The sequence below is a fragment of the Salmo salar genome, chromosome 11 (genome assembly GCF_965601325.2).
Source record: "Salmo salar chromosome 11, fSalSal1, whole genome shotgun sequence".
NCBI lineage: Eukaryota > Metazoa > Chordata > Actinopteri > Salmoniformes > Salmonidae > Salmo > Salmo salar.
Window position 1 is genome coordinate 107,293,674 of NC_138301.1, and position 14,888 is coordinate 107,308,561.

General features: G+C 40.0%; 1 protein-coding gene across 2 annotated transcripts; it reads right to left on the minus strand.

Moving 5' to 3' along the window:
• Nucleotides 1–13,091: 13,091 nt before the first annotated feature.
• On the minus strand, nt 13,092–14,634 carry selenow1 (selenoprotein W, 1). Of its 2 annotated transcripts, none has more exons than XM_014128960.3 (6): nt 14,454–14,634; nt 14,178–14,202; nt 14,009–14,062; nt 13,805–13,879; nt 13,603–13,699; nt 13,092–13,369 (listed from the first exon to the last, which is right to left on the minus strand). In XM_014128960.3, the coding sequence occupies exons 1-5, from the start codon at nt 14,609–14,611 to the stop codon at nt 13,622–13,624; spliced, it is 390 nt and encodes a 129-aa protein (XP_013984435.1). In that variant the 5' UTR covers nt 14,612–14,634; the 3' UTR covers nt 13,092–13,369; nt 13,603–13,621. The 2 variants fall into 2 exon arrangements, with proteins under 2 accessions (XP_013984435.1, XP_013984436.1); XM_014128961.3 differs by having other exon boundaries at nt 13,587–13,699.
• Between the last annotated feature and the right edge of the window lie 254 nt (nt 14,635–14,888).

The following is a 14,888-nucleotide window of genomic DNA, read 5'->3' on the forward strand; positions in this document are numbered from 1 at the left end:
CAAGCGTCTCATTAGCAGGTTTTTTCCTGCATTAATTGGTCGTCTCACTGCAAGTAGGGGGCTCCAACCAGCCCAACCAGCTAGCCCTTCTACACTAACCCTTTCTCTGCTGCTGGGGCAGAGGTGGATAGTTTGCCCACAGAAATGTGTTCTGTTAAATGGTGTTTTTTTTATTGAATTCATGTTATTTTATCAAACTTTTACTCTAGAGTCTAGACCAGGGGTACTGAACTCTTACCCTACGAGGTCCGGAGCCTTCTGGACTTCTGTTCTTCCTGATAATTAATTGCACACACCTGGTGTTCCAAGTCTAAATCAGTCCCTGATTAGAGGGGAACAATGACAAATTGCAGTGGAAATAGCTTCGAGGTCCAGATTTAAGTATAAAGGGGTCTCGACCATGGTGTAATGATATATCATACCATGTATAGAAGTTGCCACAGAGGGCTAAGCAGCTGGTGAGTCATTGAGATGTTTATAGGTTAAATAACAGCAGTTTATGTACACTTGTTGATGATTTAATTGTTCTAGGCTAGGCCTTTGTGCAGCCCACCGGAGTTGGGTGTGACCTGGAGGCACCAACCTCTGTTGAAGACCATTTTCCAGCCCAAGCACTACATGCACTTTTTTTGGTATATAAATTAACTCTATTATTATGTTTTATTATTATATATTGTGCTCAAATCTATACTTCCCACTGAACTGAATGAATTCTGCAGACGATAAGGATGGCCCATTGTCAGACACTAACTTGTTCAGATTACACCTGAGACTATTCTGGTGCATTTTAAACTTGTTTTCCTCACTCCATAACATGCTGACTGGCCATTTCCCTTAACAATTAGTCAATGAATACATTCAAAACACATTTTTAAAAGGGGTACTTTGTTTTAAGGCCTGTTATTATGAACTGACCTGGACAAAACATTTTCCCTGAAATAAATTCACATAGGCCCAAAGATGATTTGCAGAAATACATTTATTCTCCAGACACAGGATATCATTATCATGCACTCAACATAGTCTCTGTTTTGATTGGCAGACTCTTCTGTTGGCAGACTCTCCTGGTGACAGACTCTCTTCTAGCATGATCTCTAAACTCGTCCTCAGGCTAATTGCGCATAACAATTCAGAGGAATGGGTAGAAGTGTCTGGTGAACATGGTGATGTTGGCCTCTAGCACACACAGTAGTATCCAGAGATGTCGTTTTCCCAATTGCCGAAAAGACCTTGCATCGTTTCTTTGAGGCGATATTTGATTCCAGCACCGAATTTAGATTTGCTTCCTCTCTTCTTGGTGTATTTCCAAACAGTAAGGCTGCAACCCCTTGACACCACCAAGGAAGAGATACGGTTGTTCCAACGCCATGGGATGATCGGGACGTCCTCACCTGGGTAGGAATCAAGGTACTCTCCCCCACAACTCTGCTCGTAATAATAGTGGCTGTCCTCGAACATCCGTGCACAAAGCTTCACGCCATCTGCGTCTTTCAACGCATTGGCTTCTGGGCATTGGGCATTGAGGACTTCAAAGCACAAAGTGCTCAGAAGCAGAGCGATCATTACCTTCATGGTTGCTTCGTTGGTGTCTGGACAGAAGGGGTGCAGGTGTCTCCTTAAATAGCCTTAACCTCTGACCATGTCGATGTTTTGTCATGTGTGAGAATTTGAGTGTGTTTAAGCAGGTGTCCTGAAGGTTTCTCTTTTTGAACCAGATTAGAACCAGTTCAGAAACCAACATGATACATATTGACCTAGCTATATAACTTACAAATAGGCTCTATCTTTTAGCCAAATAATGATGTGTAATACTTAATAATAACTTTCATGAACAATCCATTTTACGGTTTTATAAATGTTTATACATATTAACAAATAATGAAATACTTCTTTATTAATGGTGTATAAATGCTTATTCATGAAAGGTTATAAAGTGTTACCAAATAAAATAATAAAAGGCATCACTCTCAGTCTGGTCAAATCAGATATTTGTTTATTACAAGAAACACATCTAACTGATCTTGAACATGAAACATTAGAAATAAAGTGGATTGGCCAAATGTGTTATTTTTCCTTTAACTCCAAGAGCAGAGGGGTCGCTATCCTCATCGACAAAGAAACACCATTTAAACTAATATATTTTTTAGGGTGCTTCATTTTAATTAATGGTAGAATCAACAATCAATCCTACACCATGCTGAATTTATATGGTCGCAAAACTGACTTTATATGGTCGCAAAACTGACTATCTTCAATTTTTCCATTTAATCTTTAAGCATTTACAAGATTTTCACAAGTCCAGAATTCTAGCTGGAGGAGACATTAACGCTGTTATTGATCCACTAGCTGACAGGTCCCATGGCAGTGCGCACATGCATTCAACAAGCGCTCCAGGAACCATTAAAAGCTACAAGGTATATTTGGCGCCTCTTCAATCCCGGCGAGAGAGAGTACACCTGTATCTCACCTCATCATAAAACGTAATCCAGTATAAACCTTTTCATCGGTAATGCATTTTTGCAATCCCAAATTTCCAAACCCCAAATTCATTGGAGCAGCACCTCCGATCACGCATTGATCAGCCTTGTCTTAACCATCAACTCCGAACGTCATCCTTCAATATGGAAATTTAACAGCTTGCTTCTATCAGATTCCAAATTTGATAAGCATTTTAATAGCAAATAGAACAAATTCATTGAGATTAATAGCACATCTGAATGTACACCGGCACTACTCTTGGAAGCTGCAAAAGTTGTACTTAGAGGAAAAAATATCATTCTGCTCAGCAAAGAAGAAAAATAAGGAAAATAAAAAGTAGAATTTGCAAAAATTGTCAAGGAGCTTGATACCCTCTTTGCATCCACTCAAACCGATGATATTCATAAGCGACTATTACAGGCCAAACTAAAATTTAATTAAATGATTTCTGCAGAAACAGAGGCTTTAATTATGAGAACGCGACAAAATGACCATGAACTCGAGGATAAGTCCGGAAAGTTCTTGGCTAATATGCTTAAACATAACAAGGAAAAATTGGTAATCCACTCTATTAAAAACATTGAAGGTAATGTTAATCTAGCAACCACAAAGAAAATATTAATTCCATCTTCAAAGTATTTTATTCCAAACTACTGTATACACTGCGCTAACTCCCAACGAATTTCACTCCGCATCTCGCATCCCAAACCGATATTCCTACAGCATTAGTGATATTGGATGCAGAGAAGGCATCTGACAGTCAATCTGACCTTCCTGAACTTGGCACTTGAGAAATTTGTTTTAGTGCATACAGTTGAAGTCGGAAGTTTACATACACTTAGGTTGGAGTCATTAAAACTCGTTTTTCAACCACTCCACAAATGTCTTGTTAACAAACTATAATTTTTGCAAGTCGGTTAGGACATCTACTTCATGCACGGCACAAGTAGTTTTTCCAACAATTGTTTACAGACAGATTATTTCACTTATAATTCACTGTATCACAATTCCAGTGGGTCAGAAGTTTACATACACTAAGTTGACTGTGCCTTTAAACAGCTTGGAAAATTCCAGAAAATTATGTCATGGCTGTAGAAGCTTCTGATTGAGTCAAATTATGTCAATTAGCCTATTGGAGGTGTACCTGTGGATGTATTTCAAGGCCTACCTTAAAACCCAGTGCCTCTTTGCTTGATATCATGGGAAAATCAAAAGAAATCAGCCAAGACCTCAGAAAAAAAATTATAGACCTCCACAAGTCTGGTTCATCCTTCGGAGCAATTTCCAAACGGCTGAAGGTACCACGTTCATCAGTACAAACAATTGTACGCAAGTATAAACACCATGGGACCACGCAGCCGTCATACCACTCAGGAAGGAGATGCTTTCTGTCTCCTAGAGATGAACGTACTTTGGTGCGAAAAGTGAAAATCAATCCCAGAACAACAGCAAAGGACCTTGTGAAGATGCTGGAGGAAACAGGTACAAAAGTATATCCACAGTAAAACGAGTCCTATATCGACATAACCTGAAAGGCCACTCAGCAAGGAAGAAGCCACTGCTCCAAAACCACCATAAAAAAGCCAGACTACGGTTTGCAACTGCACATGGGGACAAAGATTGTACTTTTTGGAGAAATGTCCTCTGTTCTGATGAAACAAAAATAGAACTGTTTGGCCATAATGACCATCGTAATGTTTGGAGGAAAAAGGGGGAGGCTTGCAAGCCAAAGAACCTCATCCCAACCGTGAAGCACGGGGGTGGCAGCATCATGTTGTGGGGGGTGCTGCTGCAGGAGGGACTAGTGCAGTTCACAAAATAGATAGCATCATGAGGAACTAAAATTATGTGGATATATTGAAGCAACATCTCAAGACATCAGTCAGGAAGTTAAAGCTTGGTCGCAAATGAGTCTTCCAAATGAACAATGACCCCAAGCATACTTCCAAAGTTGTGGCAAAATGGTTTAAGGACAACAAAGTCAAGGTACTGGAGTGGCCATCACAAAACCCTGACCTCAATCCAATAGAACATTTGTGCGCAGAACTGAAAAAGTGTGTGCGAGCAAGGCCTACAAACCTGACTCAGTTACACCAGCTCTGTCAGGAGGAAATAAAAGAAGAAATAAAAGCTGAAATAAATCATTCTCTCTACTATTATTCTGATATTTCACATTCTTAAAATAAAGTGGTGATCCTAACTGACCTAAGACAGGTTATTGTTACTAGGATTACATGTCAGGAATTGTGAAGTACAGTTTAAATGTATTTGGCTAAGGTGTATGTAAACTTCCGACTTCAACTGTATGAATGCAAATGATCAAACTTCTCTATATACAGTTGAAGTCAGAAGTTGACATACACCTTAGCCAAATACATTTAAACACAGTTTTTCACAATTCCTGACATTTAATCCTAGTAAAAATTCCCTGTCTTAGGTCAGTTAGGATCACCACTTTATTTTAAGAACATGAAATATCAGAATAATAGTAGAGAAAATGATTTATTTCAGCTTTTATTTCTTTCATCACATTCCCAGTGGGTCAGAAGTTTACATACACTCAATTAGTATAAGGTAGCATTGCCTTTAAATTGTTTAACTTGGGCCAAACGTTTTGGGTAGCCTTCCACAAGCTTCCCACAATAAGTTGGCTGAATTTTGCCCCATTCCTCCTGACAGAGCTGGTATAACTGAGTCAGGTTTGTAGGCCTTCTTGCGCGCACATGCTTTTTCAGTTCTGCACACACATTTTCTATAGGATTGAGTTCAGGGCTTTGTGATGGCCACTCCAATACCTTGACTTTGTTGTCCTTAAGCCATTTTGCCATAACTTTGGAAGTATGCTTGGGGTCATTGTCCATTTGGAAGACCCATTTGCGACCAAGCTTTAACTTTCTGACTGATGTCTTGAGACGTTGCTTCAATATAGCCACATAATTTTCCTTTCTCATGATGCCATCTATTTTGTGAAGTGCACCAGTCACTTCTGCAGCAAAGCACCCCCACAACATGATGCTGCCACCCCCGTGCTTCATGGTTGGGATGGTGTTCTTCGGCTTACAAGCCTCCCCCTTTTTCCTCCAAACATAACGATGGTCATTATGGCCAAACAGTTCTACTTTTGTTTCATCAGACCAGAAGACATTTCTCCAAAAAGTACGATCTTTGTCCTCATGTGCAGTTGCAAACCATAGTCTGGCTTTTGTATGGCAGTTTTGGAGCAGTGGCTTCTTCCTTGCTGAGCGGCCTTTCAGGTTATGTCGATATAGGACTAGTTTTACTGTGGATATACTTTTGTACCTGTTCCCTCCAGCATCTTCACAAGGTCCTTTGCTGTTGTTCTGGGATTGATTTTCACCTTTCGCACCAAAGTACGTTCATCTCTAGGAGACCGTAACGCGTCTCCTTCTTGAGTGGTATGACGGCTGCGTGGTCCCATGGTGTTTATACTTGCGTACTATTGTTTGTACAGATGAACGTGCTACCTTCAGGCATTTGTTTCATCCTTGGGAGCAATTTCCAGACTTGTGGTGGTCTATAAAAAAAAATCTGAGGTCTTGGCTGATTTCTTTTGACTTTTTCATGATTTCAAACAAAGAGGCACTGAGTTTGAAGGTAGGCCTTGAAATACATCCACAGGTACACCTCCAATTGACTGAAATGATGTCAATTAGCCTATCAGATGCTTCTAAAGCCATGACATCATTTTCTGGAATTTTTCAAGCTGTTTAAAGGCACAGTCAACTTAGTGTATGTAAACTTCTGACCCACTGGAATTGTGATACAGTGAATTATAAGTGAAATAATCTGTCTGTAAACAATTGTTGGAAAAATTACTTGTGTCATGCACAAAGTAGATGTCCTAACCAACTTGCCAAAACTACAGTTTGTTAACCAGAAATTTGTGGAGTGGTTGAAATACAAGTTATAATGACTCCAACCTAAGTGTACGTAAACTTCCGACTTCAACTGTAGCTCACCACAAGCCTCCGTAATTACCAATAATATAATCTCAAATCTGTTCAAATTACTAAATGGGACCAGACAAGGCTGTCCAATGTCTCCACTTCTGTTTAACATTTTTCTTGAACCCTTGGCTGTTGCTGTTTGCCAAAACAGCTCAATCATAGGTGTCCGATCCCCAAACATAACTCACAAAATAAGTGTCTATGCTGATGATATTCTGATGTTCGTACAAGAACCCGATCGATCATTAGAACACTTGCTCTCGACAATCAACACATTCGGTAGTACAGTATATCAGGATGTAAGATTAATTGGGGCAAATCAGAGAAAGTCCCCATAAATCAAATTAATTGGTACTCTTTAGCCAAAAAATAAAAAATCCTACATAGATTCCACTATACCAATAGAACGTTGTAACCGATGGGGCTTGTTGATTCACCTCTGTGTCCATTCTGCCGAGAATACCTTCCAGACACTCATCTCCATGCATTCTGGTTTTGTCCCATCATTGAGAATTACTGGAAAAAAGTTGTGAGCATTCTCTCAAACGTCCTCCATATTACAACTCCATCACTCTGTATACTGCACTACTTTGATGACAACCCCTGTGTTTCTGCTATCCCCAAGGACAAACATTTTTTCCTATTAATTTCATGAACAATCTGCAAAAAAAGTGATACTGTTAAACTGGAAAACCAGATCCAATGTTCCAACCATACACTGGCTTAGTTTACTGTCTGACCTGGCCTCCCTGGAGAGATCCACCTTAAAACGAAATAACAACTGAAGGACTTTAACACAATCTGGGAACCATTCAAATCCTACATTCCCCCAGGTAACCCCAGACAAGATCAAATATGGCACCTCCTTCCTAATGATTAGCTCTCTGCTAACTGTCCTGTCCCGTTCCATTCTGTCCTGTCTTCTCCAGTCAGATCATCTCTTGTTTTGTCCTGTTTTGACTTCTCCCTTATTTTTATTTTTTGCTTCCTCCTCTTTTTTTATTCTTACCCAACCTTCCTGCTCTTTCTTACTTTTAAATTGAAGTTGACCTTCTTCACTATAATAAACAGTTGTATGTACTGTTGGATGGTGGGATGGGGAGGGTAAAGAGGTGGTAGAGCTATGTGACGGGAGTGGGTATCAAGAAGATACTAGCTCATATTTGGTGCCTGGTGTACTTGCTTTTATATACAGTGCCTTCAGAAAGTATTCAGACCCCTTGACTTTTTCCACATTTCGTTACGTTACAGCCTTATTCTAAAATGTATTACATTCTTGTTGTTTTTATCTCAATCTACACACAATAACCTATAATGACAATGCAAAAACAGGTTTTTCGACATTTTTGCTACTTTATTCAATTAAACTGAAATATCACATTTACTTAAGTATTCAGACTCTTTACTCAGTATTTTGTTGAAGACCTTTGGCAGCGATTACAGCATCGAGACTTCATGGGTATGAAGCTACAAACTTGGCACACCTGTATTTGGGAAGTTTCTCCCATTCTTCTCTGCAGATCCTCTCAAGCTCTGTCAGGTTGGATGGGGAGCGTTGCTGCACAGCTATTTTCGGGTCTCTCCAGAGATGTTCAATCGGATTCAAGTCTGGGCTCTGGCTGAGCCACTCAAGGACATTCAGAGACTTGTCCCGTAGCCACTCCTGCGTTGTCTTGGCTGTGTGCTTAGGGTTGTTGTCCTGTTGGAAGGTGAACCATCACCCCAGTCTGAGGTCCTGAGTGCTCTGGAACAGGTTTTCATCAAGGATCTCTCTGTACTTTGCTCTGTTCATCTTTGCCTCGATCCTGACTAGTCTCCCAGTCCCTGCCGCTGAAAAATATCCCCACAGCATGATGTTGCCACCATCATGCTTCAACGTAGGGATGCAGCCAGGCTTCCTCCAGACATGACGCTTGGCATTCAGGCCAAAGAGTTCAACCTTGGTTTCATCAGACCAGAGAATCTTGTTTCTCATGGTCTGAGAGTCCTTTAAGTGCCTTTTGGCAAACTCCAAGCAGGCTGTCATGTGCCTTTTACTGAGGAGTGGCTTCCGTCTGGCCACTCTACCATAAAGGCCTGATTGGTGGAGTGCTGCAGAGATGGTTGTCCTTCTGGAAGGTTCTCCCATCATGTGAGTGCTGCAGAGATGGTTGTCCTTCTGGAAGGTTCTCCCATCTCTACAGAGGAACGTTAGAACTATGTCAGAGTTACCATTGGGTTCTTGGTCACCACCCTGACCAAGGCCCTTCTCCCCTGATTGCTCAGTTTGGCCGGGCGACCAGCTCTAGGAAGAGTCTTGGTGGTTCCAAACTTCTCCCATTTAAGAATGATGGAGGCCACTGTGTTCTTGGGGACCTTCAATGCTGCAGAATTTTGAGTCTCAGAGCAAAGGGTCTAAATACTTATGTAAATAAAGTATCTGTTTTTGTATTTATAATAAATGTGCAGAAATGTCAAAAAACGTTTCCCTTTGTCAATATGGGGTATTGTGTGTTGATTTCGGAGAAAAAATAAATATTGAATCAATTCTAGAATAAGCTTATAACTGTGGAAAAAGTCAAGGATTCTGAATACTTTCCGAAGGCGCTGTATATTTGACCCACTCTACTGACTCTTTATCTGAAACACCCTATTTTTAAATTACATCTAAATAATGAAGTTGTCCTCCCATTATGTAGGGTGGAGGTGGGCAAAAAAAGAAAAAAAATACATGTACATGCCCAGTGAAACCACAAAAGCTACAAAAAACATTATTTGCACGGTACTTGTGTACACTACAATAATGAAAATATAAAATGTTCTTATTCAGTGTAACTTATAGGCCTGTCCAATGGTGGAAATGTACTGGATTCACTGAGAAAACCCAGCAAAGGGTAATCTGGGTTCGAGCTGAATGCTGAAATAATTCACTCCCTGAATCCACCTCATTTCCACCACTGCCAATATCAAATTGCCATTGACTCGATCCTTGGGGGGGGACAAAATCAGATCTACCTGCTCCATGCTCATTATGTTATTGGCCTCAATGTATCTTAAATCTGTTGATTATTTTATTTAACCTTTATTTAACTAGGCAAGTCAGTTAAGAACAAATTCTAATTTACAATGACGGCCTACCCCGGCCAAACCCAGAAGACTGGGACTCCCAATCACGGCTGGGTGTGATACAGCCTGGATTCGAACCAGGGACTGTAGTGACACCTCTTGCACTGAGACGCAGTGCCTTTGACCGCTGTGCCACTCGGGAGCCCTCTGGGACACCATAACCACAACTTTCTTTAACTGGTCGTTCAGTACAGTACCAACTCCATTGAATTAAACGTTGCACACCGTTCTGTGCACTGAATATACCCCAAGTGAGTTCTGGGAAAGTAAGCACATGTTCTGGGAATAACTGCCATCTGGGTTACTCTCAAATACAACACTCCTTTAAAGACAAAAGGTCAGATGCACTTATGTTACTGTTGAGAATAACCCAGATGGCAGTCATTCCCAGAACATGCGCTTACTTTTACTTGAACATGAGCAGTCAGTGACTCACCTGGGGTATGTTTAGTACAACAGAACGGTGTGCAACGTTTAATTCAATGGAGTTGGTACTGTACTGAACAATCAGTTGAAGAACGTTGTGGTTATGGTGGCCCAGAGGGCGATTGTGTTACGGTGTGCTACAGGAGTTTAGAGATTTCAAAAATGGTCACGTCCATATTGATCAGGCCTACCTCAAAGGAATCAAACTCAGCTCACCCCTGGGAAAGTACATGTGTCTATCGTGTGCAAACAGTTGGACACGTTCTTGTATCTAGGGCACTATATCTCCCTTGTCCAGCGAGGTGAGGTGTTCGGTATAAAAATATCATAGAACTGCAAATGTCACATTGTCAGTGCACCCACAGATCTACCTGTTCTGAAGCCAGGAGGCTAGTATCAGCTACATTTATGCCTATACTAGACTCTGGGGATCTTTTATATGAAAGCTTCTGCTCAGTTTTTGAGATCAACTGACACCCTTTACCATGGAGCATTGAGATTTATTTTAAACTGCAAAACCCTTACGCACCACTGCACTTTATATACCAGGGTTGGCTGGCCTTCTCTAGTCACTGGTCTACTTTTATTTACAAAGCCATTTTGGGTTTACTACCATTTTATTTGGGCATTTTTATTGTTCAGAAATGTGGTGGGTACTCTCTTGTCCGCAGGACTTTATCCTGCTAACTGTTCCAAATGTCCGAGCTGAATTTGGTAAAAAGGCTTTTATGTACCCTGCGCCATTGGCTTGGAACGCCTAACAAAATACTTTTAAACTGGAATAACTTGTCCTGATTGGTGTTTTTAAATCATTGATGAAGGATTTTGAGGCCGATTCCCTGACCTGTCAATATTTTTAATTGGCTGTTTTATGATTTTGTAATACTCTTGTGAATTCTATGTTTTTTTACTAGATTACCTATAGATTACTTTATTAGATTATCTGTCTGTAATTGTGTAATGACTTATCTGCCTATCTAAATTTCAATGAACCCTTCCTGGTTAAATAGAGTTTAAATAAATACAAATAAAATGTCTTATGTTCTTCTTGACCTTTGCTGTTAAATATATTTTCAATGTTAAAGGGGGAATCTGGAGTTCAAACAAATGGGTTCCCTGCCACCTTTTTGGCTAAACGGCTTATCAAATTCATAGACAGGGCTATAGATGGACTGACCATCCATGAAATCAAAATGATAGTTTTAATAATGTTTTGAAGCTATTGTGTTTTTTAGAATGACATTGTTTACAATGGATAAAAACAAGCTTATGTTTTGGGTTCTGATGGAGTGTGACAGACAGTTTAACTAAGCTCATGAGGCTTAGTTTTATTTTTCAAGAATCATTATATAGAATTAATTTAAAAGTCAGAAAATGTATGTCGCATTCGCATATTGCCACTTTAATGAAGTGGATCCCAAACGTTTTAAGTTACTGTACCACCAATTGAATTTTGCTCTGCCCGGAGTACCCACTCATGTGCATTTTACCAGTAAGCCTATGGTCTCATGAGTCTTCAAGTACTCAAGTCCTAGTATCCCTGGTTGGGAACCACTGCTTTAATGCATCAAATGCATAGGTTGTTCTACCTTAATTGGAGGCGGTTACCAGGGAGGAAGAGGCGAAGCGAAGGGGTACATTCCGTCAAAATCTGTCCACGTGGGAATACAGTGATTCTGCTTATCGGTCAAGCTGAGCGACTCCCATTGTTAGGGCGGAGACAAGACCATCTCATCACTATACAGTATCTCTGCTGTTGAGAATGAACCAGATGGCAATCCTTCACATAGGGACACTTACATCTGCAAAATGCTAATTTCTGCCTTTTACCAGCTTCACTCTGAAGGTGTAGTGATATACCATTTGGAAAACAGATAACTGATTTTGGTATCCTGAACTAAGATTCAGAATGACTAATGAAAACCTAACTTTTATTGAGGGGTTGGATCTAGAATATTACATCATAGGACCTTGAAGAATCACATTTATAATAAAATATCACAGAAGTTTCTGTTGATGGAACGACATGTGAAAATGAGAATGTGTTTGGACATGTGCCATCTTGGTAGGGATAATTATACACTGAGTGTACAAAACATTAAGGACACCTGCTCTTTCCAGGACAAAGACTAACCAGGTGAATTCAGATGAAAGCTATGATCCCTTATTGATGTCACTTGTTAAATCCATTTCAAATCAGTATAGATGAAGGGGAGGAGACATGTGAAAAAAAAAAAAAAAAAAAATAAAGATTTAAGACATGAGACATGGATGTGTGTGTGTGTGTACCATTCTGAGGGTGAATGGGGAAGACAAAAGATTGAAGTGCCTTTGAAAGGGGTATGGTAGTAGGTGCCAGGCACACCGGTTTGTCAAGAACTGCAACGGTGCCCGATTTTTTCCCCACACTCAACAGCTTCCCGTGTGTATCAAGAATGGTCCAAAACCCAAAGGACACTCAGCCAACTTACCACAACTGCGGGAAGCATTGGAGTCAATATTAGGAAGGTGTCCTTAATGTTTTGTACACTTAGTACACTTTTCCTCTAACAAGTGCACAACCTACTGGTATCTACCATACCCAGGCAAGGGGATCATTTTTCACATGCCTACAGGCTGCCTGTATCAGATATCACAGCTGACAAATATTTCAGTTTCAACTTTCATTATGCATTAAACATGATCTAGTTTAAGCGAAGATACATGTAACACCAATCTTGAATGTAGATTAAAACAACTAAGGTTTATAGAAATGTGTATAAAACCCCAAATGAATGTGTAACACTAAATGGCTAACAGTCTTGTTTTTACACTAAATAGATGCTGTTTAAGATGAAAATGTATCCTATTTATCTGTCATGGAAAAGACAGTGCAGCTCTATAACTTTCCTTGAAGCATGTCTACCAAGGGTGTCACTGTCACTCACTAGTCTACTGGACATTGCAATACGCATTTGTATTCTGTCAAGGAGTTGCATCTTCCTTTCCTTGTTTAATCAAAAGGTCAGGCCTTTTTAAAATACAGACAAACTAAGAGAAGAAGCTGACATATAAACAAAAGATAAGTTAAGAACTTGCATTTCATAATCGCATCAACATTTGGGAAGATACATACAATGTTAAATGTTTTAATGCTTGGCCATGCCTAACAGGTACAAATAATGAAAATGTAAGAAGCTCAATTGAGATGTTATGTTTCAATTACAAATACAGTATATTCTCCCTTTATCACCCACCATCTTACAAAAGCAGTGCCACTGTAGGAGTTGAAGCAATCTGCAGGGCACCTCCCTGGCAGAGCAGGTTGCATCAAGCAGCACCCATGTCTTTGACAATTGGAGCACCACCATCATTATTATGCAATGTCAAGGAGATGACAAACAGAGATCAGACTGTGGAAAGAGAAAACATTTAAATTAAGAAAATGTACACTGAAATGGATGTATGCTGCTACCAGTAACAGTGTACAAGAAAGAAGCCAAAGTAATAATTAAAAAAAATTACATTGTGTAACAATCGTGGAAACCATGTGTTAGATGCATTTATTTTGTAATATTCCACTCCAGCCACTACCATGAGCCCATCCTCCCCAATTAAGATGCCACAAACCTCCTGTGGTTCATACCTCCATAATCAGCACTATCTTATTTCCCCAACACCTTATCAATGGCATCAACCAATGTTGCCATTTTCTGCTCGTTGTCCACAAAGCCTGACCCTTCCTGTAGAAAGCAAATGTTTGTATTTAAAAAAAATATTTCATTAATCATACTGTGCACACATGTTTTGTTGGGTGAAGAAACAAGTTCCACTGTTTGATACTGTACCTTCTTTGAGTGGACCAACTTGCCATTCACCTCCACCTCAAACCACCCAGAGGTTGAAGGTGTGCTTTCACCAGTCTGGTGAGTGAGTGATCGATAGAAAGGATGTGAGACAGAAAGAGGGGTGTCAGTATAGTAACTTGAAACAAATATCTGGTAACATCCATCTGCAATTTTCTACTCTTTAGGCTACTTAAAATGACTCACAATCTCAAGATCACCTGGGAATTCATCCTCAAGCTGTGTCTTGAGTCTGGTGAACTAAAAATTAAGGCATAAATATCACTCAGATGTAGAAAGAATGATTAAATCAAAAGATACAATTTGATTAAAAATGTACTAACATGTTTTATTTACACATTTAATGGACACGTACCTTGGGCCCGTACCCTCATCCACCGCTAGGCATGAGAAACAGAGGATTAGCAACACTGTGTCACTTCACTGTGCCATCTATATGCAACTTTATAAGCAAATAGTTACAGCAACTCATTTTCAGAGAACCAATCATTTGGGGTGAGGGCCTACGATTGCTCCTACCTAACAATCAATCTAGCAGTTCGCAAAAGCAACCAAGCGGTAATGTTATCTAAATAAACCATTGCGTGGAGGATAAACTGTACCGTCAGCAGTAGTAAAAATAGCAACCTACCAGTAGGTGATATGAACTTTGACTCCCATATCGCAAGTCGCAGCAGCCCTTCTCTGAGAGAGGTAGTGGTTGCAAAAAGGTTGTCGGTGTAAGGCTATTTCCTTGATATTTGACGTTATGAAACAAATAAGGCGGAGCGACCCACGAATCATCTTCATGAGGTCCCCGTTCACACAGGAGAGAACACATCTTTACCAAGGAGGAGAGATGTGTTTTTTGCTTTACCAAAATACTTCACATGAAAACAAGTATGGCAAGAATAAGTGCATGTTCTAGTCTTGATTATTTTTATGCATGTACATAACGTTTTCATACATAGATTTATTTACATAAGTAAATATATAAAACAGTCAATTTTGTCCACCCCTAAAAGCTTGCATCAAATGGTTTGGTTGGGAAATTCGACCTCCCAACTACGTCATCGTTGCATTCACG